The following is a 27694-nucleotide window of genomic DNA, read 5'->3' on the forward strand; positions in this document are numbered from 1 at the left end:
TCTTCATGGTAAAGGTAGTACTGCTAAGATAATACATTTACATCTTTATCATTTAAGAAAAGGATGACTAATCACTGTTGTTAATAGCCTACTATCTATTTAGTGTTATTCTATTATATATTTGATATTTGCCATGTAAGATGTATTCAAAGTACTGTAATGTTAAATATCTATAATAAATACATGGAATATAATACTATTACTGGTAATTTTATTGTTAACAAATTGATATCTGTTGATAACATATTACTAGAATTGTAACAGTATATGATATATCATTTTGTTTTTGTCTTTGTGTTTTCTAATTACCATGAAGTGACTTATCAACCGTTTGGTGGGGCCTATATTTAAAAAACTATGGGGTCTGATAGAAAAAAAAAACATTGATTTTTGTTATTATTGCCCCAAAGGAAAGAATGCAGAGAAAATAACCCATTGTTCTTTTCCCCAGTGTGGACATTAAAAAGATGAAGAAACAACAAACCATTCTTCATCTTTATTTAGATTTAACAAAATATATAATTGCATTAGTAGATGCAGTCAGCATGGACCAGGTGTCAACTGGCGAGCACCTTGCGTTTGTGTCGCGCGGATAAGCTCACGCACTCGTCTCGTACCGTGAGCGCGCCGCGGTGGTGACAGTCGCCATTTTATTTTGAAAATCAAACTGAACTGGAGGCACAGCGACCCTTCCATTTCGTCAAGTTTGTTGTGCGAAACAAGAAGGGATGAACATCTGAATTACTTTCTTGGGAGCACGGTGAGATTTATAATATTAGCCAACAACCGTCGACATGTATGCCTATATAACACATAAGCAACGATGTTAATACGGAGGATTGCCGTTAGCCACCAGTGCGGGAGATGTCTATTTACTGAAAAGCAGCTGTCATATTGGTCATATTATAAAAGTAACTATTTCTAAATTTAGCAACGTTACTCGTGCAGCATAGGTAACTTGGTTCTCTTTAACAACATTAGTCACATTTCTGCCGGAGACGATATTGACGTTGCCTCGGTGTAACGGTTAAGCGTCGTTTCAAGAGAGTTAGCATTCGCAACCGTAACGTTAGCGATTCCATAGATTAGCCAGAGCCCGTAGAAATAAGCTAACCTTAACAAGGTTAATGCTAACGCTAGCTGACACGATCGCGCAAAACCCGTCCGCAATACTTGGGGCCTACACGCTCATGGTTAAGGCATGTGTAACGGTCTCGACATCAAAGTAATCGGTTAGTTTGTTAAAATGGCTATATAAATGGTAAAACCCATTAAAAAACAAATGTTAAGGGTTCTGCCGATTCACACACACCAGCTTGAAACGGGCTCATATTGCTAATGTTAGCGCTAATTTGATAGCATTAACGTTAGCTCTTAGGCTACAGGGAGTTGGCAACATTTCACCAGAGGTTAATGTTAAACAGTGGCCACTGGTGTATTAGTAGAGATAAGAATGCAGAATATGGTGTTATTTAGCGAGCGACAGATTTATCTATAAACATTTTACGCTAGCTCAATTATCAAGTAACGTTAAACGTGTTTGCTAACGTTGATCTAAACTTCTCCACTAGCAAGTGTTTATCAGCGTCATGGTAGTGTTAGCTTCAGTAGCTAGGTTTCCCACTTGACACGGGAGTATTGTCCCCGAAAGGGGACGTTTGTTTTACATGAAATTGCTAATTTATTTGGATATAACATAGGATGTCTGGTAAGAATATGACTGCTAAATGTTTATATCGCTTGCGAGTAGTATTTGCTAACTTACATTAGCTTGGTCTTTGTTTCAGTGGGTGAATTTTAACTCTGTCCGTCTATTAGCCACTAGAAATCCCTGGTTAGCTGCTTTTAGTGCTACATGCTTTTAAATTGGTTCATTAAGTTTCAGCTGTCATTATACTATTGTGAACGGAAAAAGTTAGTTTGGTGAGCAACTTAATTAGCTGCAAATCTGTGTGCCAGATATTAGCGCACAGTCGAGGCCTAATACAAGCCACGGGCACGGAAAGTTTACATAACTCTACAGCATATCAGTGAAGGTAGCTACTAAACTGTGCAGCTTTAGCATCTATTGACTAGTTTGGGAACCAGTTAGCCGACAAATGCCTGGGCAGCAGCCCCTTGAATACATCTCAGTGCAACTCTGTCAGATATGCATGTAGGCCTCAAAGCCTGCCACAATATTTTCACAATGTTGTGAATTGATTGTAAATATTGCCTTGAATGAAAGTAAGACTACATCACTCCCGAGTATAGTGCAGTTTGCTAACTCGCTTTTTTCTGTTGTGTTATTTATTTCTGTTTCAAAATGTCTTGTGTGTGTTACAAATCGTTTTGAACTTGTTTGTCCTTTCATTACAGATGCTGAACTTGATGTTAAACTGAAGGACTCTATCTAGCACTGGGAGCCACTGATCGGAAAACTCATTTGGAAGCCTACATTTTTCACACCTTTTGGGGGGGGGGAGCAGAAGTAACCTATCACTGAAGTGACTAAAGGGGAATAATGGTGATTTTGCGCCGTGCTCGGCCGCCTGCTTCCGCCCCAACCAGCAATGAATCTTGACTCGCTCTCGCTGGCTTTGTCTCAAATCAGCTATCTGGTGGACAATTTAACAAAGAAAAACTACCGAGCCAGCCAGCAAGAAATACAGCATGTAAGTGATGGCAAAGACATCAAGTACATTTTTGTACATCTCTCAACAGAGATCTTACAGTTAATCTGTGTGAAGTGTCCTAAAATGTGTCCTTGTGTCCACATATTCTGGTGTTTTGCCTGTGCTCTCCCAGATTGTAAATCGTCACGGTCCTGAGGCAGACAGGCATCTACTACGCTGTCTCTTCTCCCATGTGGATTTCAGTGGCGATGGTAAAAGCAGTGGCAAGGACTTTCACCAGGTAATTTTTGATTTGAATTTACATTGACATTTAGTTTGAGTTTGTTAGTTGTGTTTCTTTATAATTTGTCTTGATACAAGAAAAATGAAATGTCAGACCTTTATGGTATCAGTTATCTTGCCTGCACTTCTTGGAATTTAATTGAACATTTTCTAGGCTTCCCTTTTCCCAGGATATGCACACAGCACAAACATGTTAGTTTAATGTGCAAGCATCTAGTGTTACCCTTTTAAAATAAATTAGTATGAGATAGTCACCTTTGCATTCTCACAATTTTTTTTGCCACATGCTCCACATTGATAGACAGGGGAGAGATCAAGCCAACATAAAACATGGAATTCCAGTGAGAAATATCAGCTTGTTGCAATATATGGGCTAACACAGAAAAGACCATAAGTGAATCCTTTCAAGTCATGGGAAGTAACAGAACCCCATTGGAAATGGGAGTAACAAGGTATCTCTCTTCTTAGCTTTATTTTCCCCACACAACTGACATGGCATCTTTACGTATACAAGGTCTTTTTGATATGAATTTCTTAAAGGATTTAAGTTTTGTCTCTGTGACAAACACAGGTTTGATTGGGAGGACTGGGTGCAATTGTAATATATTTTGGTTTTGATATCATTAGGCAGCAGACTCTTGGATACAGTTTTAAGTAGGTAACTTGTATCTGTGTTCTACGTAACGGACATCAGTTGTGTTTACAAGCAATGTTAAAGTCACAATTTTGATGGAAACACTAGATGTCAAATTTTTCATCTGCCTGCACGTGCAGGATTTATTGTAACAACATATGGGATATGTGAAGCGTTTCATAAAACGTTATTTGACATTTACAGCTGCGCACACATATGTGCCTGAAGCCATTCTCTTGTCAGTGGACATGCTAAATATCCAGAAAAAGCTTAGACACTTCAGCACTGCTGCTGGGAAAAAATCCTTGGGGAAACACTGTGGTAATATGACATTGAAACTTCAAGGAAAAATTGTTTCATGTTAACATAATTGCAGTCGTAGAGTTACATCCGTCAAATAAACATTTGTCTCCAGTATTCAAATTATCCAGGGCAGTCAAACTACTTTTAACTTTTACACGCAGTTGTGATAGTTTAGCATCTCCTTCAGGTTCACTTGAGACAGGATAAGACGATTACATCTGGTCTTCTTGAAGCCCGATGCTGATTTAAAATAATGTAAAGTTAAATGAATAATGACAAGCAACATAGGAAACATTTGTTTGATTTTATTTTCCCTAAATAATCAAAGTAACACATTTTCCATCTAGAGTATCAAATTTGAACTCACTGACTAGGATATGCTGATAGCTGTCGCATTCACTTCTAGAAACACAGAACGCTGATCATCGAGCCTGACAAACTTTCACATTTCTCATAAACCCATCCATAGTCATCCAGTAAAAAAAGAAAAAGCATTCACCATGTTATTAAAATACAGAACAAGATCTGATTAAGTGGATATGTGCTGGGAAACTTTCTTTGGGTTGGTTAGTTGGTGGTTTATCTTTCCCAGCCTGGCAAATTAGTGCTGTCCTTCAATTTCAAGGGACAGAGTCCACTTTAAAACTTAGTGATATAAGAATATCAAAATATAGAAACTGTTGGTATTGGTCTGTTTTTTTTACAAAAAGGGAAAAAAACTTGAACAAGCCAGCTGATGCCCTCCTTGGGACACTCATTTGAAAGCATCTGAAAACTTAACAGCTGGCCCGATCAGCCAGGCTTTTTTATTTGACAGAAGCCCAGTGGGTATGCTAAAGAGAAACTGTGTGCTTATAAATCACTGTGTACATACAGCTATGTTCTCTGCACTGATAGCATTTACCTCCTGGGATATTGATCATTTTGCACCCATCACTTTCAAATTTGGCACAGTTTACCCTACACTGAGTCTTCCTGAGTTTTCATTGAAGCTCACTATGATACAGTGAATTTTCTCCCCCTGTTGGTGCATGCATCTAAAAAAGGCATCACTGGAAAAACTGGATTTCATAAATTAATTCTCTTGATATAAATTAGCGGATTCTTTGATGCAACCTTAAAAGTATGTTTTCCACATTGTGATTATGGTAGGATTTTCTTAGTTGGGTAGACGTGAGTGAGTGTTGCTTATTCTTGTGAGAGACTTACTATCTTATTTTGTTCTTCACCTGCCTCTGTTCTCTTTACTTTCTTCTTCTTCGTGTTATACTTTGCTTTTCAACTTGCCCAAGACACAGTTTCTGATCCAGGAGTGTGTGTCGCTGATATCAAAGCCAAACTTTATCGCTACTCTGTGCTACGCCATTGACAATCCCCTGCACTACCAGAAGGTAAGGAGCAAATGCCAGAACCTTTGTATGACTACTTTGGTTGCCTAAATGTATAATGTGTTATTAATAGATGCATTCTAAGTTGACTAAAGACATCCTTCTAAAAGCAAGCAAGAAAATATAGTCATTACAAATTGTTTACAAATGCATTCATAGTTATAGGTTACATTTGGCTGAATGAAAAATCTGTGTCAGCGCACTGGGTTGAAGTTGACATATTGGGCTGTAAGACGTTTAGACAATTGCAAGTGTACATATATTTTGCAGATTAATATAAATAGAAAAAAAATATCTAAAGGTGTTTGACTTAAACTGTCTTTCAGAGTTTGAAGCCATCGGCCCACCTGTTCACTCAACTGAGTAAAGTTCTCAAGCTCAGCAAGGTCCAAGAGGTAAGCCAACTTTGCAGTGGGCTTTAGTCGGGTGGAAAAAGACAAACTGTCTACTTCCATTGTTGTGTTTCCAAGTGCAATGACAAGACGTAAATGCTTTCCTCAGAGTGAAGCAGCTACTTCAGTTTTCACAGTTCAGTTTTTCTAATGTCCGCCTGTAGCTGATTGTTATGAGTGGCCCCTATACGTATATTTATGAAGGTAGTAAAAACACCATAGTTCGAACCATAACTTTCACAATAAAAGTCCTGGACATGTACACTGCATCACTGCTTAACAGAGGGAACTTGAATTCATTCCGAGCATTTCGTTAACAGGCGATTCAACAAAGTAGCTGGTAGCTACTGATAACTACTGGGGAAAATAAATTAGCTGTCTTCTTTCTGTCTTGGTAGCCCATGGTTAAGGCACTTCCTTTATACTGTAAATTCAGCCTACAGTTTCCCAGGAATACCAGTGGCAGGCAGAATTGCATAGTGAAAGCAAAGGCTTATGGGGAACCAAGCTAAATACTGATGGTGTCATTGTTCTGTAGCCACTACATTGTACAGTCCAGTTTTACTTCATAATGATTAGGTATAGTAAAAAAAAACTGTCTATTTCCACTTAAAATCTGAATGGGGTAATGTCCATGCAGTACATTCGGCAGTTAGGAAATATTGACTGTCAAGACTTGTGATTAAAATAACACTACCTGAAATGAAAAAAAAAAAAAAAGAGTTTATTTTTAAATTATTCATTTATTTCTCAGGTGATATTTGGACTTGCTTTGCTCAACTCCAGCAACGCAGACCTTCGTGGTTTTGGTAAGTGATTCTAGTAGAGCTTGACATAATTTAATTAGTGTGATTTGCAGCAAACATGACCTGAAAGCCTGTGTTTTTTTTTTTTTTTTGTTTTTGGTAACACTTCTAAATAACTGACGTATTAAAGATAACTGACTTTTTTTTAAAGTTAAAACCTTAGGTTGGCACATATTGCCAGGCCCCTTTTATAGTTGTGATCTTGCATTAAACAGTTGCTGTAATATGTAAGGCGCACAGAAACATACTTTTCCCCCTCCCTGAAGCAAAAAATTTGAATGTGTTTACATGCTTGTTGTCTGGCATTCAGTTGATCCTAATATTTCTGTCCTTGCACTTCAGGCAAGTTAGCATTTTTTTGTCATACCACCACATTTATTAAAAATGTTGATCACAATACAAGGCATCAGCCATGCGATGGTGGTGAATTGTGTGATTAGTTCATGTAGGATGTTATATTCTCTGATTATTTGCAGATCACCATCACCATGGCTTAATTACAGTTTCAAATTTTGAGTTTCATACACATCACTAAATAGTTAGTAATGGTCTGTAATTACTGACAGTTTGTCTTAGATTTTGTCTATTTGTAAGCTAAGCTTTGTTGATTAATACTTCACTTCAGTAGTTGGCATCCTTTTAATATTTTGGCATTCCGTTTTAAGTAAATGCTGCTTTTCATCAAGTTGTGATAAAAATTGGTAACACATGGTCATACAGCAAAGAGGTGTGTCAAAATGATGTGAAGTTGTTCATGGATGACTACATCACTTTAAACAGGCAAAATTGGTTTTGGTGTTACATCATCAGTACAGAAAAAATTCTGCACTTTTTCACTTGCTTTTGACTGTTCTTCAGCTGCACAGTTCATCAAGCAGAAACTTCCGGACCTTCTGCGGTCATACGTTGACGCGGATCTCGGAGGAAACCAGGAAGGTGGCTTCCAAGACATTGCCATAGAGGTCTTGCAACTACTGCTCTCCCATCTACTGTTTGGCCAGAAGGGAGCCAGTGGGGTAGGGCAAGAGCAGATTGACGCCTTCCTCAAGACACTTTGCCGAGGTATGAGGGATCAGCACAAATTTGTTGCAACCATCTGTATTAGATCCTGAAGCATATAGATGCCTACAAGTTAAAGATATCTCAGACTGAATAGAAATGGTACAAACACTGTTGTTAAATTGTTGTTTTCAGTGTTGATGTGCCACATTTGTTTATTTAATTGTGTGTTGTATTTCAGATTTCCCCCAGGAGCGCTGCCCTGTGGTGCTCGCACCACTGCTGTACCCTGAAAAACGGGACATTCTCATGGACAGGATCCTACCAGACTCGGGGGAGTTAGCTAAGACCATGATGGAGAGTTCTCTCGCAGAATTCATGCAAGAAGTTGGCTATGGCTTCTGTGCTAGGTGAATTTATGCTACATCGTCAACTAACACATTTAATTTAGCTGTTGTGTAAAAAAAAAAAAATTAAAACAAAATCCTTAAGTGAATGCAGTGTAATCATATGACCAAGACCACTTCAGGAACACTTAAGGCAAAATTGGCCACCAAGGTGTTAATGCCTGCATAGTAAATAGATGAGAAGCTGAATATAGACCTCATACAATGGGTGCTTTTTCATCTTGCTCATGTCTCTCCTCGCTTCCCTCACTTGGGTCTGGCATCTTGGCTCCTCTCAGCGAGAATGTGAGAGAGAGATGTGAGGAGGAGATATGTAGGATACATCACTGTGTCTTTGCTCCACGCTCCTCCAGAAGTCTCCCCTCTCCTTGTCTTGTTGGCATGCATTTACAGTATTTGAAAATCCTCCATGATGGTGGAAAGGGAACAATTTTGGGGTCATGGGAGTAGAGAGGACGCAAGGAAGCATAAGTCAGCATAATAAAAAGCACCCAAGGACACCTTCCGTTCACACAACACCATTTTGCAATTTGACAAATCTGGAGATGTGATATCACGCATATGATCAAATGTTTCTAGTAACGTGTTTTGCAAACATTAAAATATGAAAAATTGCATACATCTTCATGTTAAAAACAATTTTTTAACTTTATCCTAACACATTTTTGTGTGATTTTAATTGATATGTGAATGTTTAGGGTAATGGTCAGCACTGACCTGTCCTTTTGTCTCTCCAGTCTGGATGAGTGCAGAAACATAATCATTCAGTATGGGGTGAGAGAGGTGACTGCCAGCCAGGTAGCCAGGGTCCTTGGCATGATGGCTCGTACCCACTCTGGCCTTACTGATGGCATCCCACTTCAGGTGAGTTGCTTGATTTGATTGGCCACGGACTGCCAGAAGCACTTTGACCACTGTACTTGATTTACTCAGTTAAGGCCAAAGGAAAATTTAGTTGCTGTCCATTTCTGTTCACACATACTACAAACCAAGAGGTGCAAATGTTAAGTGATGAAACTATGCTTACCTAGTCTGTTTTTTCCTTATTTTTATGGAAAAGTGTCCAGTCATAGGATCAATTAAAACTGTGTTTCATCGAATTTATGCTACTTAGATCTGCTAGGGCAACTTTGTTCTGGCTTTTAGCTGGGAATGGCTTTAATGAAAATGTATGAGAACAGCTCAGACATAAACATACAGTAAATGTGTGTACTGTAAAATCATCACATTGACCTAAATTAAAAACAAACTAACGCTGTACAACTGGAGAATTGGTTGATTGATGACTGTGAGTGATATGTAAAGAATAAATCAAAGGGATAGTATCACAGTCATTTGATTTAACAACTTTAGTATTTAGATGTTGGCTCAAGCTGGTTGAGTGCATTGGTTTTGGATTCTTAACATTTCAAAGCACCAGAGCTTAAATTTTCTCTTCTTTTGTTTTCTCTTGCAGTCCATCTCAGCTCCAGGAAGTGGTATCTGGAGCGATGGTAAGGATAAGAACGATGGCTCGCAGGCACACACTTGGAACGTTGAAGTTCTCATCGATGTCGTGAAAGAAGTGGTAAGGGACTCTGTTTATCTCAATAAATTAGCCGTTACTTTTCCTTTTACTTTACTAATTATTTCCTATCTTTTTTCCCCACATGGCCACTGAAAACACTTTGCCAAAATTAAAACAGATTTGAGTGTAAAGGTTAAATGCAGTAGAGCGCATTTTGCAGTTGCAACCAAATTTGCAAATCAATTCCATTTCGGCACTCAAAATTTGGTGGCATTTCGCCTTTACAAACATGTTACTGGCCTTTTCACACTTTATTCTTCCAAAAAGTACTGTAGGCTAAGTGACCGGCGTTTCATTATGTCACTCTGGAATTACTTTTTTTCAAATTATAACCATTAAACAAGTGAATACATACACTAGCCTGTCATAACACTGATGCTGAATGTTCCTGGAAGAGTTTTTTGTGCCAGACTACTTTCAAAAGCCTGACGCGGTTAAATTTGTGCATTTTTGTCTTTGTCCTAGAATCCCAACCTGAACTTCAAAGAGGTGACATATGAACTGGACCACCCAGGATTTATAATCCGGGACAGTAAAGGCCTGCACATAGTGGTGTATGGCATTCAGAGGGGGTTGGGCATGGAGGTCTTCCCTGTTGATCTCATCTATCGGCCATGGAAACATGCAGAGGGACAGGTGACTGACCATTTCTCTGCTCCAGTAGGATCATGTGATTTCATGTTTTTAATTGCTGTGGCAAACTTAATTTTTGCAGTCAAAGAGAAGAGTAGGATTTAATAAAGATGAATCATAATGCTAGGTAGGAATTGATTTCTGTCTAGACTGTGTGGTGTGAGTGGTAATGGCTGAGCCTTGTATTCCCTCTTTAAATGTTTAATTGTTTTGTTTCTGTTCTCAGCTGTCATTCATTCAGCACTCCCTGATGAGCCCAGAAGTGTTTTCCTTTGCTGACTACCCTTGCCACACCGTGGCTATTGACATCCTTAAAGCCCCACCAGAGGATGACAACAGGGAGATTGCCACCTGGTATGAAGCTTTCTGCTTGGCTTTTATGTAGAAGGGTGTAGCAGTTGCTTATTTCTGATAATGGGGCTTAGTGTTCAGGTATTTCAAGAGCTCAAGCTTTAAAACTGTCAACATCTTTTTGCCCTTCTCCTACATGCCACTAGGCTACAGCCACACTAATACATTTTCATTTTAAAACGCATAGCCATTACTATGTTTTTACCTAGTGTCCACACTACTGTGGCTTATTTGAAAACCCTAAAGAGGAGAGCTGTAAAAATGCTGCTGATCATGTTTTAGTTTGAAGCCTGTGGTGTTGCATTTTAGTCTTAACGGACAAAAATGAATATTTTTGAAAACAAGGACACAGACTCTTGTTGGCCTCCCGATTGGCTCTTGTCAGTCACTACATGTAAAGCTAAAACATTATAGCTAAGTCTACATACTTTTTCTGATTTCTCCATTTTTGTGTGGGTTACGTTACACCTTTCCTATTGCCATAGCTTCCTCTGATGATGGATAATACTCCCAGTACCACTCTGAAGATTGCTGCGCTTTACAATGACTCCCAATCTTTTTGCCACAGACGGCCATATACTCATGTCATGTGTTATGCCGAATTCACACGACACAATATATTTGTCTGTCATGACGGACACTATGTTAGAGGCAACTCTGGTGTTGTAAAATCTCTGTAAATTATTGTTTCACAATAAAAGCTTTTTTTTTTTTTCTTTAATTAGAAAATTAAGGAATTTTCTCCACTGAAACAATAAGGGGCTTTGAATTTCAACCAGATACAGGAAGTATTGAGTTGGAAATTACGATGTGATGCATTCAGTTTGCCCACTGTACATGAAGGGTCATGCGATATGTTTTCAGGCATGTTAGAATGAATGGAGATTCTGAAATGGAGCTGAAATGCTCGTGTGTACGGCGATTATATTCATTTTAAATTGAAAGTGTATTCATGTGGGTACAAATGCTGTACATTTCAAGCAATGCTTCACTTGGCATATCCATCATAACAATATTCCATGTGATAATAAAAGTCACCATTGACAAACATATTATCTTAAGCTCTTAGAGTAATTTGCTGTGGGAAATTGTGCTTTATAATCAGATGTGTAGTTTGACCTACTGATTGTGGTTCATTGCTGATGTACTCAAAAAGTTACAGGGTGGATGCTGTGTTGATGCTTTGGTGTGTTTGACTAATTGCCCTCAACTCACCATAGGAAAAGTCTGGACCTGGTGGAGAGTCTGCTCAGACTGTCTGAGGTGGGCCAGTATGAGCAGGTGAAGCAGCTATTTAGCTTTCCAATCAAGCACTGCCCAGACATGTTGGTCCTGGCATTGCTGCAGATCTCCCCCTCCTGGCACACACTGCGCCATGAGCTCATCTCTACCCTCATGCCCATCTTCCTGGGCAACCACCCGAACTCTGCCATTATCCTGCACTACGCCTGGCATGGACAGGTTGGTGTTAATGCTTGTTGATTTCAGTGTTTTTGTTGTTTTCGTTCTCTGTGCTCTTTGATACATCTAAAGTTATTTGTTGTCTTGATTATATTCTTACAACACCTGTGTACTAACAAAACCTGGTGATTATTTTTACAGGGACAGTCTCCCTCCATCCGTCAACTAATTATGCATTCAATGGCTGAGTGGTACATGAGAGGGGAGCAGTATGACCAAGCTAAGCTGTCTCGCATCCTGGATGTGGCACAGGACTTGAAGGTTTGTCAGAATAGACTAAATAATCACTGACGCAGTGCCTTTTGTTTGTGGCACATTAGACTGTTATATTGAATAATGTTCCTCCATATGTTTTTTTTTTTTTTTTTTTTTAAGGATGTACTAGTTTTAATCAACATGGGATTTAATGACAAATACAAATGAGAGTATATGGGGCCGTATATCTTCTGGTGGTCTCCACTTTATCCTAAATGGAAGTTGTTTTCATTGAGGTCATTTTCATGGTCAATAAGACAGTGTTTTTATTTTCCCCTCTAGTCTCTATCGATGTTGCTGAATGGTACTCCCTTTGCCTTTGTTATTGACCTTGCTGCACTTGCCTCTCGCCGTGAATACCTCAAACTTGATAAATGGCTAACTGACAAAATCAGAGAGCATGGGGTAAGTCTTCTAATAGATTTACTCCGTTTTCTCAAAAACAAAACAAAAAGAAAAACAATAAGATTGTTGGTTTCCCTGTTTTTGTCATTGTAGTTTGAGCACCACCTTAAAGAAATTGTATTTTACAAAATTTTTGTATTTTTCAGGAACCTTTTATCCAGGCCTGTGTGACATTCCTGAAGAGACGCTGCCCATCCATTATGGGGGGTCTGGCCCCAGACAAGGACCAGCCCAAAAGTGCCCAGCTACCCCCGGAGACCTTAGCCACCATGCTGGCCTGCCTGCAGTCCTGTGCAGGGTGAGACACTATCTGGCTTAGTCTCCATCACTGAACTATTAGTTTTCCTTTTTGTTGACCTTCTGATTAACTGTTTAATAACTTCAGTCTCCCTCAAAGTGAAGCCCAGCTTTGGTTGGTTTTGATGGTGGTTTGAACATTTCAGACCAACAATCTCAAGAATATGTAGTTTATTTTTTGAGACCAATCACTCTTACCCTTTCATACAGTGTTATCTTTTTTTATTTAGCTTAAAGATTTGTGTCATTTTGTCTCAGGAGCGTGTCGCAGGAGCTGTCAGAGACTATCCTGACCATGGTTGCCAACTGCAGCAATGTGATGAATAAAGCCCGGCAACCACCACCAGGGGTAATGCCTAAGGGACGTGCCCCCAGCACCAGCAGCCTGGATGCCATCTCTCCTGTACAGGTACCCTCATATGAAAGCTACGTCATGCCTCTGCAGGCAAATATAATGCCTTTTTAATATTGGAAATTGGTGTCAAAACCATTCTATATTCCTAACATGCTAAAAAGAAAACTTGTTTCTCTTTTTGACCTCCTTGTCTCTCCCTCTCTTGCTTTTCTCTAGATGGACTCTCTGTCTGGTATGGGTTCCTTGAACCTGGGGGGCACAGCCACCTCCCATACTCAAAGCATGCAGGGTTTCCCAACCTCACTGAGTTCAGCTTTCAGTAATCCCCAGTCCCCAGCAAAGGCCTTCCCACCACTGTCCAACCCCAACCCCAGCACACCATTTGGTGGCATAGGCAGCCTGTCCTCGCAGCTTCCCGGTATGGACTCTGGTACTATGATATTTCATTTTTTCATTTTTACACAACCAAGGCATGCTCATATTAAATCAGCAAGTCATACTGCACTCCTACAGCCCTTTGAGTCTTCTTCCAATTCAGTGAGAAGTTAGACAAATTGTTGTGGTTACACTGTTGCTGAATGTTAGTATATTGGGCATACAGTAAGCCTAAGCAAAGTGTGGCATAGCTGGGGATTCTTTATTAGTTTGTATCATGTTGAGTAATTCAGATAAAGCCGCTGGCAGAGTATTTTATAAGGAGTAACAAATTTGGCAGAACACCCTGGTCACTCAATCTTTGTTCATATTAAACTTAACCAAGTTCAGAGGAGAAAGGATTATAATTCATAGAGGGAGGTATGTATTGATTTAAATTATTAAAGCGTTATGTTTCTTTCAGGTCCTCTGGGCACGGGCATTGGCTCCGGTATTGGCTCTAGTCTGGGTATGTCAACCGTGAACACCGACCCTTTTGGCACCAGGAAGATGAGCACACCAGGCCTGAACCCACCAACCTTTCAGCAGAGTAAGATGAAGGCCTGTAAGTGGTGGTGGCAGTGGTGTGACTGAGAGCCCCGCCCTGCGCTGCTCAGCACTGTATTTCCTCCACAGTGATAATCAGTTTTATCTTGATTTGCAAAATTATTTGTAATGCACCTCAGCGTGCCTCACAAATACAGTTTACAAGAGAAGTTTGACTAAAAGCTACCTAATGCAGTTTTAACTTCATGTAAACATTTAGGTGCAACTTTCTTCTCTTTTACATGTTACGCAACTTCATACAGTTTATCATAGAGGAAATACAGATTAGTCTTCCACTCCTTGTCTGCTTATGCTGACAGCCCCACTTTTAATGAGATAACCAGTGTTGCATTACAACATTCAAGTTAATGACGGTTTTGGTTTAAAATGTCTTTTTTTAATACTTTTTTCAGCTGACCTTTCTCAGGTGTGGCCCGAGGCAAACCAGCACTTTAGTAAGGAGATCGATGATGAAGCAAACAGTTATTTCCAGCGCATCTACAACCACCCACCTCACCCAACTATGTCTGTGGATGAAGTATGTAATGATATAATTCATTCGCCTCTGCCAAAAACACTTACCTAAATCAAATTCACACAGGCAATTATTGGCTGCTGTTGATAAGTTTTGTCATAGTCTCAGTAATGTTGTTGCTTTTCGAATTAACTTACCTCCCGCCACATCATTGTCCCCCCTCGTAGGTACTGGAAATGCTGCAGAGATTCAAGGATTCAACCATCAAGCGGGAACGAGAGGTGTTCAATTGCATGCTACGGAACTTGTTTGAGGAATACCGATTCTTCCCCCAGTACCCAGACAAGGAGCTGCACATCACTGCCTGCCTTTTTGGTGGCATTATTGAGAAGGGTCTTGTCACCTACATGGCCCTGGGCTTGGCCCTCCGATATGTTCTTGAAGCCTTAAGAAAACCCTATGGATCCAAAATGTATTATTTTGGAATTGCCGCCCTAGATAGGTTTAAAAACAGGTATTGAAATGTTTTATTTTATTAAACAAACAATAATATAACAACAGTCATCCTGTTATAAGCTAACTATGTCTTGTGTTTCTAGACTAAAGGACTATCCTCAATATTGTCAACACCTGGCTTCAATTGCACACTTCTTGCAATTCCCCCACCATTTACAAGAGGTAATCAGGTTTCCTTAATTTATCTTTGCTCAAAAGTCTTGGGTCAGACAGCATGTTAGGGAAGTCTGGGATGGCTTTTTGAAATGTTTTCAATGAGAGCGAAGCGCTTTCTTTCCACCGCTTTTCCGTTGCTGAGCGTCTTGCAGTTTTCCACTCTATGCCCCTTGCGTTTTTGCAGGAGCGCCCTTAATGCCTTAAGTTGCCAACACTTCAACTAGGAGAGTAAAATGAGCTGACGTCACTGCATTTTTCCCTACTGTCCAATCAGATGAATTGAGGCGTGGCCTTTTGTGGTGGTAATGACAGCAAGTGGGAGCATACATGATTTGTGTGTAGCTAGCATTAGCTCACTTCAGTGCAGACGAACATACTATTTGGTAACAGCCTCTCACCCTACATCAGAGCCAGAGCACGTGCACTCTGCCTGACCATTTTTATGCAGATTTTAAGCTACAGATCTGTGAGTTTACTTAACAGCATTAACTAAGGAAATGTAATTCCATGGTTTCCTAGCAATGATTTTTAAAAAAAAAAAAAAAAAAAAGCTCTGTCTAATTGGGCCAGTTTAAAAATGGTGTGGTGCGCCTCACATTTTGCAACCTTCAAAACATGCTTTGTCTGATTGGGGCTTTAGTTTGTCCCAAATATGACTGTAGAAAAGGATACATACAAACAGATAAATTAAATCTGTCGCTCTGCTCCTTTCAATATCCTGTGCGTGCAGTATATCGAGTATGGCCAACAGTCACGGGACCCTCCGGTGAAGATGCAAGGCTCCATCACCACACCTGGCAGTCTGGCACTTGCACAAGTCCAAGCCCAGTCGCAGCAACCTGGCGTCCCTAAAGCCCCACAGCCAGGTCAGCCCAGCACTCTAGTCACCACCACCACGACTACAACCACAGTAGCCAAGACCCCTACCATCACAAGACCAACACCCAGCAGCTTCAAGAAGGATGTGCCTGTGAGTTTAGACACCCTACCATGTGCCTTGTCAATGCTTTAAATTGGCTTGTTTTTCTGCAGATACAGTATATAAACTGATACCTCCTTTCAACTGTAATTCTTCTTGTTCCTACCTGCAGCCCTCTATAAACACAACCAACATTGACACCCTGCTGGTGGCCACTGACCAAACAGAAAGGATTGTAGAGCCTCCAGAGAATGTTCAGGAGAAGATTGCTTTTATCTTCAACAACCTTTCTCAATCCAACATGACCCAAAAGGTAAGTGAAAACAGACAAAACATATCTGTATATCAAAATCCTTAATAGTCAAAGAAGCATTTTTAAAACCACATTTGCTTATATCAGGTTGAGGAGTTGAAAGAGACGGTGAAAGAAGAGTTCATGCCCTGGGTGTCACAGTACCTGGTGATGAAACGTGTCAGCATTGAGCCCAACTTCCACAGTCTCTATTCCAACTTTCTGGACACTCTCAAGAACCCTGAGTTTGTGAAGATGGTCCTCAATGAGACTTACAGGAATATCAAGGTAAAAGATGGTGACTTTAGGGCTTTAATATCTTCAAACGCTCTTTTCTGGTCTGACTGCAACCACCAAAAAAAACACATATCAAAACTATCAGGTTTTTTTTGTGCCCATTTACCATAGTAGTACACTGACGATCCCCTACCATCTCTCCATTTCTCTTAGGTTCTGTTGACCTCTGACAAGGCAGCTGCCAATTTCTCTGATCGCTCCCTGCTGAAGAACTTGGGCCACTGGTTGGGCATGATTACACTGGCCAAAAACAAGCCTATCCTTTACACGGTAAGAATTTGTAATGCTTTTTTTTTTTTTTTTTTTGCTTGCATTGTTTCATTATGTGATGGGTCTCCTGTTGCCTTTTGAGTTGGCTAACATGTTCTCCCTTTCCCAGGATCTGGAAGTCAAGTCTCTGCTACTGGAAGCCTATGTGAAGGGCCAGCAGGAGCTACTGTATGTGGTTCCCTTTGTGGCAAAGGTTTTAGAGTCCAGTCTACGAAGCATGGTTAGTCAAATAGGACTAAGAGGTGTCTCCATGCAGCAGACATTATGTCATACTACTGCGCAGTGTGTCATGTTGCGGTGTTCACTTCAGGCCAAATATCTCTTTTTCACACACACAGTTAAGAAAATTGGCATATGCTTACCTGACTCCACCATTTGAGATCCTGTGGATTTTTCATAGTGACTTGAACTAATGTGTGTCTCCGATATTGTAGGTCTTCAGGCCGCAGAACCCCTGGACCATGGCCATCATGAATGTTCTCGCTGAGCTGCATCAAGAACATGACCTCAAGGTAATAGATTATTCTTCTTATGTAGCTGTTTAACTCAGACAGCTCTTGGAAATACAGTCTGCCTAAATCATAGCTAAAAGGCAACACCTCAGCAGTTTTTGGTAACGCATATGAAGTGATCATGCCACAACCTGTTCCCTGTAACCCAGCTATATCCAACATTGTCAGCTAATACCATCTGTATTAAATAGCCTGTCACGTTATTGTCCATTACCCATGCGTTGCCACTTTCAGCTCTAATACAAATCAACAGTATTCTCTAACAGCTACAGTAAAATCGTAGTAAGCTGAAAAACTGTGAGATTATTTATCATGTTCTCCTGTTTCCTGCAGCTGAACTTAAAGTTTGAAATTGAAGTTCTGTGTAAGAACTTGTCTTTGGACATCAATGACCTCAAGCCAGGAAGCTTGCTGAAGGACAAAGAGAAGCTAAAGAGCCTGGAGGAGCAGCTGTCTGCACCAAAGAAAGAGGCGAAGCCTCCAGAGGAGATGCTGCCAGTTTCTACCACAGGTGAACGCTGCATATTTTCTTGTACCTTTGTGCTGCTTTCTGTGAACTGTACATTTAAGTTTTGAGCTACAGCCTTAATATAGTTTAGATTCATTTGTCTGTTTGGCTTCGGACTTATCATCCTTGCCTCTGGTAAAATGTCCGTATCATTCTAGGGTTTGAAAATTTTCTGATGTGCGAACAAAACCCTAGTTTTCCAAATGATTGAAGCAACACATTGTGACCCATACTTGAGTCAGTCTTAAAAAGTTTGAAGATATCTTTTGAAACCACCTGCATCAATAGGATGAACGTGCCTTTGATTTTAAATAGAAATAAATAATGTTAACATATCAACATCTCAAAATGTGATGATTATTTTGACCAGATCAGCTACTTCTGTTTTGTCATGTCCGTCTTTTGCTCTGTCTCGTTGTTTGAGAAAACTTCTTTTAATTTTTTTTATGTTAGACTGAAAAGCTTACTGTTACATGTTGTTGTTGTTGTTGTTGTTGTTGTTGTTGTTGCCTATGTGCTTGCTTTCTGTTTATGTTGTCTGGATAATCAGCTTTTTGGTGTGATTTTAATCAAATTAGTGTTTTGTGACCAACAGGAGACTTTGTTCCATTTGCAGCCCCTCCCTCAACCCCAGCTGCCACCACCACCACTTGCACAACCACCGGGCCCCCCACCCCACAGTTCAGTTACCACGATATCAATGTGTATGCCTTGGCAGGCCTGGCTCCACACATCAATATCAATGTTAATGTAAGTGTTGGGCATCTGCAAAGCACAGACAGAGAAGTCAACTTTCCATCTAAAAGACAGAGACATGCTCAGACCATTTCTTTTGCATCTTTTCTTTCTCCTGTTGACTTTATCCTTTTGTTTTTCCTTTCTCAATTTTTCTGTCACGCTTCTGCTGTCTTCTCTCTTTAGATCCCATTGCTACAGGCCCATCCTCAGTTGAAGCAGTGTGTACGTCAGTCAGTAGAGCGAGCTGTTCAGGAGCTGGTGCACCCTGTGGTTGACCGCTCTATCAAAATAGCCATGACGACCTGTGAGCAGATCATCAGGAAGGACTTTGCCCTGGATTCAGAGGAGTCCCGCATGCGTGTGGCTGCCCACCATATGATGAGAAACCTAACTGCTGGCATGGCCATGATCACCTGCCGCGAGCCCCTGCTCATGAGCATCGCCACCAACCTTAAGAACAGCTTTGCTGCTGCACTAAGGGTAAGCTGAATGAGGGCTAGCAGGGTAATTGCTAGTGTTTTCTAAGGTATAAAGAGACGGTACATAGAGAGAGCTTTCTTACCCTTTTCTTGTACCATTCCCACTTCTTTAACTAAAGGTGTTTATTCCCTCAGGCACCAACCCCCCAACAGAGGGAAATGATGGAAGAGGCTGCTGCAAGGATTGCACAAGACAACTGTGAACTGGCTTGCTGTTTCATTCAGAAAACGGCTGTGGAAAAGGCTGGCCCTGAAATGGACAAGAGACTAGCCACGGTGAGACTTAAGCATGGGGAATTTACAAGAGTAAATTGTAAAAGTTTTATTCGTATCTTTGTGTTTTTTGTTTTTTTAAATTCTGATTTTGTGAAGCAAAAGCGTCCAGTTTCTTAACTGGTTTTTTTTTTTTTACACCTCTAGGAGTTTGAGCTGAGGAAGCATGCACGCCAAGAGGGTCGTCGGTACTGTGATCCTGTTGTTCTGACTTACCAGGCTGAACGAATGCCAGAGCAGATCAGACTCAAGGTGAGAGCTGTAACATCCAGTTGTGCACTATATCAAAACATAATTTATTGTTATGTCACTTACTGGATCTGTCCAACATGTCCAATAGGACCATGGTTCAGTGTATCAACAAACTGCACATACAGTGTAAGTTGTCAGAGTAACAAAGTAACAACAATGCATTTGTGTCTTGTAGGTGGGAGGAGTGGACCCAAAGCAACTGGCTGTATATGAGGAGTTTGCCAGGAACGTTCCAGGTTTCTTACCCAGTAATGATCTCTCCCAGCCCACTGGCTTTTTGGCTCAGCCCATGAAGGTGAGTTCCCTTTTTGGGATCCCCAGAATTAAATTTAAGCGCTAAAACAACTAGAGAAGGTAAGGATAAAATGGACTAGAGTGCTTTTTAAAAATGAAAATGCTTTTTTTTTTTTGTGTGTGTATTTTTGTGTGTGCCAATGTTGACCAAGGACAAAAACATTACTCTCATTTTTAATTGTGCTATAATACAGTATATAAGGAACTAGAACAGCCTGCACTGAACTAAGTGCCTCTTATGTTAAGGTCAGGAAATTTGTGTCACAGATAGGTGTTGCAGTATTTAACCCACAGAAAATAATTAAATCTTTCTGTATCGCTTTTAACAGCAACAGGCATGGGCCACAGATGATGTGGCTCAGATCTACGATAAGTGCATGGCAGACTTGGAGCAACATCTTCATGCCATCCCTCCAGCCCTTGCCATGAACCCCTTGACCCAGGCTCTACGCAGCCTGCTGGAAGCTGTGGCCTTGGCTAGGAATTCCAGGGACGGCATCGCCGCACTTGGCCTTCTGCAGAAGGTAGGACAGTTACTTTTACAATTGCAGCTTTTGAAATGGTGTGAGGGAGGCAAGGTGGAGGATTAATCTGTGCTAACCTGTGTTTGACTATGCTGGTTTCTTTATTTTCCAGGCTGTGGAAGGTCTTCTGGATGCTACTAGTGGAGCTGATGCTGACTTGCTGCTACGCTACAGGGAGTGCCACCTGCTGGTGCTTAAAGCCCTACAGGATGGACGTGCCTATGGACCACAGTGGTGCAATAAACAGATCACCAGGTGAGTCAGGACATACTTGATTTCAAGCCATGATTTATACTATGTCGCTGTCTTATGCTTCCTCTGCTTTTACTGATTTGAATGATACAAGCTTGTTGTTTGGCTGTGGGGTAGATTATTGTTAATCTTCTGAGAGATGGTGAAAAGCAGTAAAATGTCCCTCCTGTGCTACATGGCCTAAGCGGGCTACATGGGTAGACTATTTACCAGCGGGACAGCAAAGCTGGTATTGCTAGTACATTTTGAGTCGGTGTGTGTGTCATCATCGCAAAATGTGGTTCTGGAGCAACCTATTGTAGTGGGAGCTGCCAGGTGTTTATATGTTCGTCTGTTGTCAACATGATAGCATCACAACTGTGGAAAATGCAGTCACAAAACTTAACAGGTATGTAGGTTTTCATAACTGTCCTGGTATGTTGTTTTGCTGTGTTCATTTACAGGTGTCTGATTGAATGCCGTGACGAGTACAAATACAACGTAGAAGCAGTGGAGCTTCTGATCAGGAACCATCTTGTGAATATGCAGCAGTATGACCTGCACCTGGCACAGGTACACACTGCAAATGTCTAATTTTATCTTTATCTTATATTTTATACATTATAAGGCTCATTTATTATATTTCTACTTAACCAAGACACATTTTTAGAAAATACTTTTTACTTGTGTATTTGAGTCTTTGTCTTTCTTTTGAACAGTCAAAGGATATCCTAATAAGATTGACTGTCTCAGTGTTTTTATTTAAAAAAAAAAAAAAGAAAAGAAAATGGAGATAGATTGCCACTATGATGTATGTTATTCTTGCGACTTGATTAGTAGTTCTGTAAATCAGTAACTTAACGTTGTCTGGCCTGTGAATTTCAAGTGCCATTACAAGCTAACATTGATTTTTGTTTTCTTCTAGTCAATGGAAAACGGACTGCACTATATGGCAGTTGCATTCGCCATGCAGTTGGTGAAGCTCCTGCTAGTGGATGAACGCAGTGTCAGCCATGTCACAGAGGCTGACCTCTTCCACACAATTGAGACTTTGATGAGGACCTGTGCACACTCCAGAGCCAACGCACCTGAAGGGTAAACAACTACCATGTTAAAACTTCTCTTTTATTTGATATATTATCCATAGACCATACATAACTAATGCGGAATAGCCGAATTATGTGCACATCAGAAAGACGCCAGTTGAGAGAATGGGGTTCAAAGTTTACTACAGCTTGGTTGGAAAAAAAAATAATGCCATAATTTACATTACAATATGTCACGTGTCAAAAGCTGTGTCATGACTTAATCAGTTTCCTGTCAGATAAATTTATTTAAGGCCATTTTGGAATGTCAAAGTTTTTGCTACTTGGTCAAGAAATGAATGTCTAATCTTACCCTTGTCTTTCCCTCATCTCTTTGTCCTCCTCCCCAGCCTTCCCCAGCTGATGGATGTTGTTCGCTCCAACTATGAGGCCATGATTGACAGGGCCCACGGAGGACCCAACTTCATGATGCACTCTGGGATTTCACAGGCTTCAGAATATGATGATCCTCCAGGCCTGAGGGAGAAGGCAGAGTACCTCCTGAGGGAATGGGTCAACCTGTACCACTCAGCTGCAGCTGGCAGGGATAGCACCAAAGCTTTCTCTGCTTTTGTTGGCCAGGTAAACACTCGGTTAAGTCAAGTCCAAATGATTAGGGCTGGGTATTGCCACTGATTTCCTGAATTGGTTCAATTTTGATTCACTAGGTTTCGATTCGATTTCCAATTTGAAATGGATTAAATTGGGGCTTTTTCAGTTACAATACCAATTTTTGCTAAAATGTGAAAGAGAAATTTTACAAGGAATTATTTTAAGGAATTTATTTATAACAGGAATAAAACTGAGGAGTTTTTTTTTTATAATAAATGTTTCTAGAGCAGCATCGGTAGTATTTAAACAGCAAAGTCACAATATAAACTATCTCGCTGGAAACAAATCTAAAATGTAAAAAAAATAGATATTCCTGACCTCACAATACTGAGTAAAGTTGAGAAAGAATAAAGAACTCAGACACCAGTCAGTATCAGTACTCCTATCCTCTGTGCTCCTTCCTCTGCTGCTGAGGAGAGTCACTTCCTGCAGGTCACATTACCATTGGTAAATTTTAAGATACGAAACAAACTGAGGTAAATCGTTTGGCATTAACAGTTGTTGTTATGGCTTGTTAGTAACAATTTGCTATCAGCTGGAAAGTGCTCTGTGCTTGTTTATAACATTTTATGAGCGGCAGTGGATGAGAGACTGCGAACAGAGCAGATTGAAATATCACTTTTCTACATGTTTACATGTTGCTAAACAGGTGTATTGATGAAGTATTGGGCGAGATTAACAGATTAACAGGGTTAAAGCTTCACACATCCTTGCGAAAAAGCGTATGTTAAAAGATTGATCTTGGACTTTGTGAATGAATATTGGGTCATTCAAATGAAGATTGATGTGAAACAGATTAATCGATTATTTTAACCCAGCCCTACAAATGACCAAAGTGGCTCTGATCCTTGTTCCTCATTTTTATCTTATGGCTCCTTTTCTTTTTCCTCCAGATGCACCAGCAGGGCATCCTGAAGACAGATGACCTGATCACAAGGTTCTTCCGGCTGTGCACAGAAATGTGTGTGGAGATAAGCTATCGGGCGCAGGCTGAGCAGCAGCACAACCCAGCAGCCAGTGCAGCCATCATCAGAGCCAAGTGTTACCACAACCTGGATGCCTTTGTGAGGCTCATAGCCCTGCTGGTTAAACACTCTGGAGAGGCCACCAACACGGTGACAAAAATCAACCTCCTAAACAAGGTACAGAAACAAATGATTCATCACCTGTGACAGAACCGTGTAAAATATATATAACAGCACATTATAGAAAATTAGTTTTTTGTTGTGGTAAAGAAATATTTTCTAGTGATGTCATTCGTTGTTGATTAGAAAGCCTGATCATAGTTTTCCTTTTGATTTTAAAATCACACTGTCCACAGCACTGTCTGGTTTACTTGATTCTGACTGTGCTCGACATTGTTCTTATAGGTGCTCGGTATTGTAGTTGGGGTGCTAATCCAGGACCACGATGTCCGTCAGACAGAATTCCAGCAGCTACCATACCACCGCATTTTCATCATGCTGCTGTTGGAGCTCAACGCTCCCGAACATGTCCTGGAGACCATCAACTTCCAGACACTCACTGCTTTCTGGTGAGACATCCACATGGATCAGTCATAACTTAAGTGTCTCGTCCTACCAGGAACCCTGCTTAATGTGTGGAATAGAGAATGCTTGTGCTGATACTGTGCTCAAAATAAACATGTTTTAAATGTTTCTGATTGTTGCATTTTGGTTTGGACTCACCGTTACTGTTTCGTACACAGCAATACCTTCCACATCCTGAGACCTACCAAAGCACCAGGTTTTGTGTACGCCTGGCTGGAACTCATCTCCCATCGCATCTTCATTGCCAGGATGTTAGCACACACACCCCAGCAAAAGGTATGGAGGAATGAAACAAGACTATCTAATCTGCACATACTTAAAAACCCTTACATATAGGCTCAATAACTGTTACTGCTTTCCCCATGTTTGTGGTTTTTGAATGTTGGTCTAACAGACTGATGTTTTCTTCAAGGGTTGGCCCATGTATGCACAGCTGCTGATTGATCTATTCAAGTACCTGGCCCCATTCCTGAGGAATGTAGAGCTCAACAAACCTATGCAAATCCTCTACAAGGTGCTTTCTCATTTTTTCGTAATGTACTTGCAGAAATATCAGCTGCCTATATCAGCCACGTTTGACAATACGTTTCTGTCTATTTTGATGTTTGATTGAGACTTCAGAAATCCGAAGAATACACTGTGATACTTTCTTTTTTGTTCCGCTGATAGAACAGTCCCATTATCATGACACTTTGTATCATAGCTGATTGTGTCAGTTTTTATTTTGGTAATGAGTATTACAGCCTCATGGGGTTGACTGTGTTGTCTATAAACTTAGTCTTGTTAGCATGGAGTTACTTGTTTTAATGTGGCAATTTTTCCTGTTGACTGTTTGGATAAAAAAAAACCTAACACTAACCTCTTTGCTCCCTGTCGTGTGTTATTTTTGGCTGTTTTAGGGCACACTGCGAGTGCTCCTGGTCCTGCTGCATGACTTCCCAGAGTTCCTGTGTGACTACCATTATGGCTTCTGCGATGTTATCCCACCCAACTGCATCCAGCTCCGCAACCTCATCCTCAGTGCCTTTCCACGCAACATGAGGCTCCCTGACCCTTTCACACCCAATCTCAAGGTAGACAGACACACATGTGCACAGACTTTGAGATAAGCTGTTGATTTTACATTCACAGAGGTTTTACAGTGTGGCTTAGATCTGTAGAGTCTCTAAGTTTAGCATGGACACCCTCACCATTTTGCTTTGACAGTCTAGAAAAGCAGGGTTTCTTCAGTCTTATTAGAAATGATCTCAAATCTGTGTTTTGTCAACAGGTGGACATGCTGAGCGAGATCAACATCGCGCCCCGTATTCTAACCAACTTCACAGGCGTAATGCCTTCCCAGTTCAAGAAGGATCTGGACTCATATCTGAAGACTCGTTCACCAGTCACCTTCTTGTCTGAGCTTCGCAGCAACCTGCAGGTAGGAGTAGTGTCGACCTATTTTAAATTATTAGTGACACACTTCAACAAATGATAATACAGTTTAGTGTTAATTTGTCACCTGCTCTGTCTCCCAGGTGTCCAACGAGCCAGGAAACCGCTACAACATCCAGCTGATCAATGCTCTAGTGTTGTATGTAGGCACACAGGCAATCGCTCACATCCACAACAAGGGCAGCACCCCCTCTATGAGCACTATCACCCACTCTGCACATATGGACATCTTCCAGAACCTGGCTGTGGACCTGGACACTGAGGGTAAGGTGGCAGCATAGTGCAAGTGCTACAAAATATAAAGCTTTTTGCATCATAAGCTACTTATAAACACATGCTGTATGGGTTGCATGTGCATTTAACATTTTATTTGTCTTATTGAAGTTGCAATCTTAAGAGCCAAATAAACACTGACAAACGTTTTGTATGTTTTTGTAGTTATCAGATATCTGTGTTTAGCAAAAGCAGTGATCAGCTTTCTGCGGTCATGTCTTTTCAGGGCGATACCTGTTCTTGAACGCGATCGCCAATCAACTGCGCTACCCCAACAGCCACACTCACTACTTCAGCTGCACCATGCTGTATCTGTTTGCTGAGGCCAACACAGAGGCCATCCAGGAGCAGATCACCAGGTGAGACAGTCTGAATTGAGATCTGAGCGACTTTATGAATTCAGCAGAAGGAATACATCAAACCTCTGCCAATGGAAATTATAACTACAAGTGCTGTTACTTATAGCTTTGTCCTTGTCCTCCAGGGTTCTGTTGGAGAGGCTGATTGTGAACAGGCCCCACCCATGGGGTCTGCTCATCACCTTCATTGAGCTGATCAAGAATCCTGCCTTCAAGTTCTGGAGCCACGACTTTGTGCACTGTGCCCCTGAGATTGAAAAGTAGGTTGTCCGTTTGACTCATTGTTCTGTCATGTTTGTATACAACACCTTGATACCTGACAATAACCTGATAGCAGATGGGATTCATTGTTGCTGTGTTAGGTAGAATTTTGAAGATGATAATAGGAGAGAAAGTAATGCCAGCCATACCTTGGACCAGTTCTGCTGCTCTTTAACAGATGTTAATGTTCTTACCTTCCCCCTCTCTCCTCAGGCTGTTCCAGTCAGTAGCCCAGTGCTGCATGGGGCAGAAGCAGGCCCAGCAGGTGATGGAGGGCACCGGTGCCAGCTAGCCTGTGTACCAGCCAGCTCGTAGCCCTAGGGAGAGATGCCGCGGCCTTGACCCACTCCCCCACCACACACACACCTCTCTCTTTACTGTTGGCACTGGATTAACTGGCAACCACAGTCATTTGAAATGTGGATGAAATGACTACTGCTCACGGATCTAGAGAGTTAGATTTTTGTTTAACCCTTTGGGGCTGAATTGAGATGGAGAGATTGGATTGGGACATGCTGTTTAATATCCTTTTTTGATGCTTTGATGTAAATATTGGAAAAAAGGGAGAACGGGAGAGTAGATACGTGGAGAGCATTGCACATGTCAAATAAAATGTATCCTGACATGTAAAGACATCAAAACATATTTTCACTCACTACCAAAGTCCTTGGTTTGCTTCCCTCCCACACAGATCCTTTTTTCTGACTTTTTTTTTGCTTTCAGAGGCTGAACGGTAGATGATTGAAGAAAAAAAGCTGCCTGCTACTTTCATTTGATTCCTTTTTATCCCAGAGTGGGACAGGAAGATGAAGTTTAGTCTCCCAGGTGGGGTGGGGGTCTACTCCTGGTGTGTCGGTGGAGACAGTTTGCTGATGGTTTGTCCATTTGAAACTGGCTCTGGAAGTCTCTCCCTGGCACTTGTAAATTGTGCAAAGTGATGGCGACATCGTATCTTGATGATTTGTACAAAGATCCAAAATTGAAGAACAACAATAGAAGGACCAATACAGCCCATTTTGTAACATTTTGAATGTTTTGTAAATGTATTGGTCCATGTGTTGTATTTTGTAGTCCTTTCTAGTTTGCCTTTAGTTCTTGCTACTTAACTGCAGTATGCATACATACAGAAAATAAAGCATTCAAACTGCAAGCATCTGTGTTCATTCAGGACTACAAGAGTAATGTGATGGTGCTAATATACCACGTTTTTCAAAAGTTGGTGCTGGTATCTATTTTTTATTTTATATATATAAAAATCAGTTACTGATGAACTA

General features: G+C 40.8%; 1 protein-coding gene across 9 annotated transcripts; it reads left to right on the forward strand.

The window, feature by feature from the left end:
- Window positions 1–601: 601 nt before the first annotated feature.
- Window positions 602–27694, forward strand: cnot1 (CCR4-NOT transcription complex, subunit 1). 9 transcript variants are annotated; one of them, XM_049575058.1, is made up of 49 exons: window positions 602–760; window positions 2359–2654; window positions 2788–2895; window positions 5127–5225; window positions 5549–5617; window positions 6369–6423; window positions 7279–7482; window positions 7661–7829; window positions 8564–8690; window positions 9283–9393; window positions 9859–10029; window positions 10253–10380; window positions 11598–11838; window positions 11980–12099; window positions 12376–12498; window positions 12645–12796; window positions 13054–13204; window positions 13367–13580; window positions 13989–14114; window positions 14524–14648; window positions 14813–15099; window positions 15185–15263; window positions 15988–16227; window positions 16349–16489; window positions 16577–16756; window positions 16919–17035; window positions 17145–17255; window positions 17470–17547; window positions 17881–18058; window positions 18651–18805; window positions 18977–19273; window positions 19408–19548; window positions 19693–19797; window positions 19973–20092; window positions 20421–20615; window positions 20728–20870; window positions 21311–21419; window positions 21772–21941; window positions 22282–22513; window positions 23437–23685; window positions 23914–24077; window positions 24252–24369; window positions 24506–24607; window positions 24993–25166; window positions 25364–25513; window positions 25611–25791; window positions 26027–26159; window positions 26285–26419; window positions 26634–27694. In XM_049575058.1, the coding sequence occupies exons 2-49, from the start codon at window positions 2553–2555 to the stop codon at window positions 26710–26712; spliced, it is 7158 nt and encodes a 2385-aa protein (XP_049431015.1). In that variant the 5' UTR covers window positions 602–760; window positions 2359–2552; the 3' UTR covers window positions 26713–27694. The 9 variants fall into 9 exon arrangements, with proteins under 9 accessions (XP_049431015.1, XP_049431020.1, XP_049431013.1 ...); XM_049575063.1 differs by having other exon boundaries at window positions 18672–18805; XM_049575056.1 differs by having other exon boundaries at window positions 15185–15262; window positions 15978–16227.

This window comes from Epinephelus fuscoguttatus, linkage group LG4, assembly GCF_011397635.1.
Source record: "Epinephelus fuscoguttatus linkage group LG4, E.fuscoguttatus.final_Chr_v1".
NCBI classification, from domain to species: domain Eukaryota; kingdom Metazoa; phylum Chordata; class Actinopteri; order Perciformes; family Serranidae; genus Epinephelus; species Epinephelus fuscoguttatus.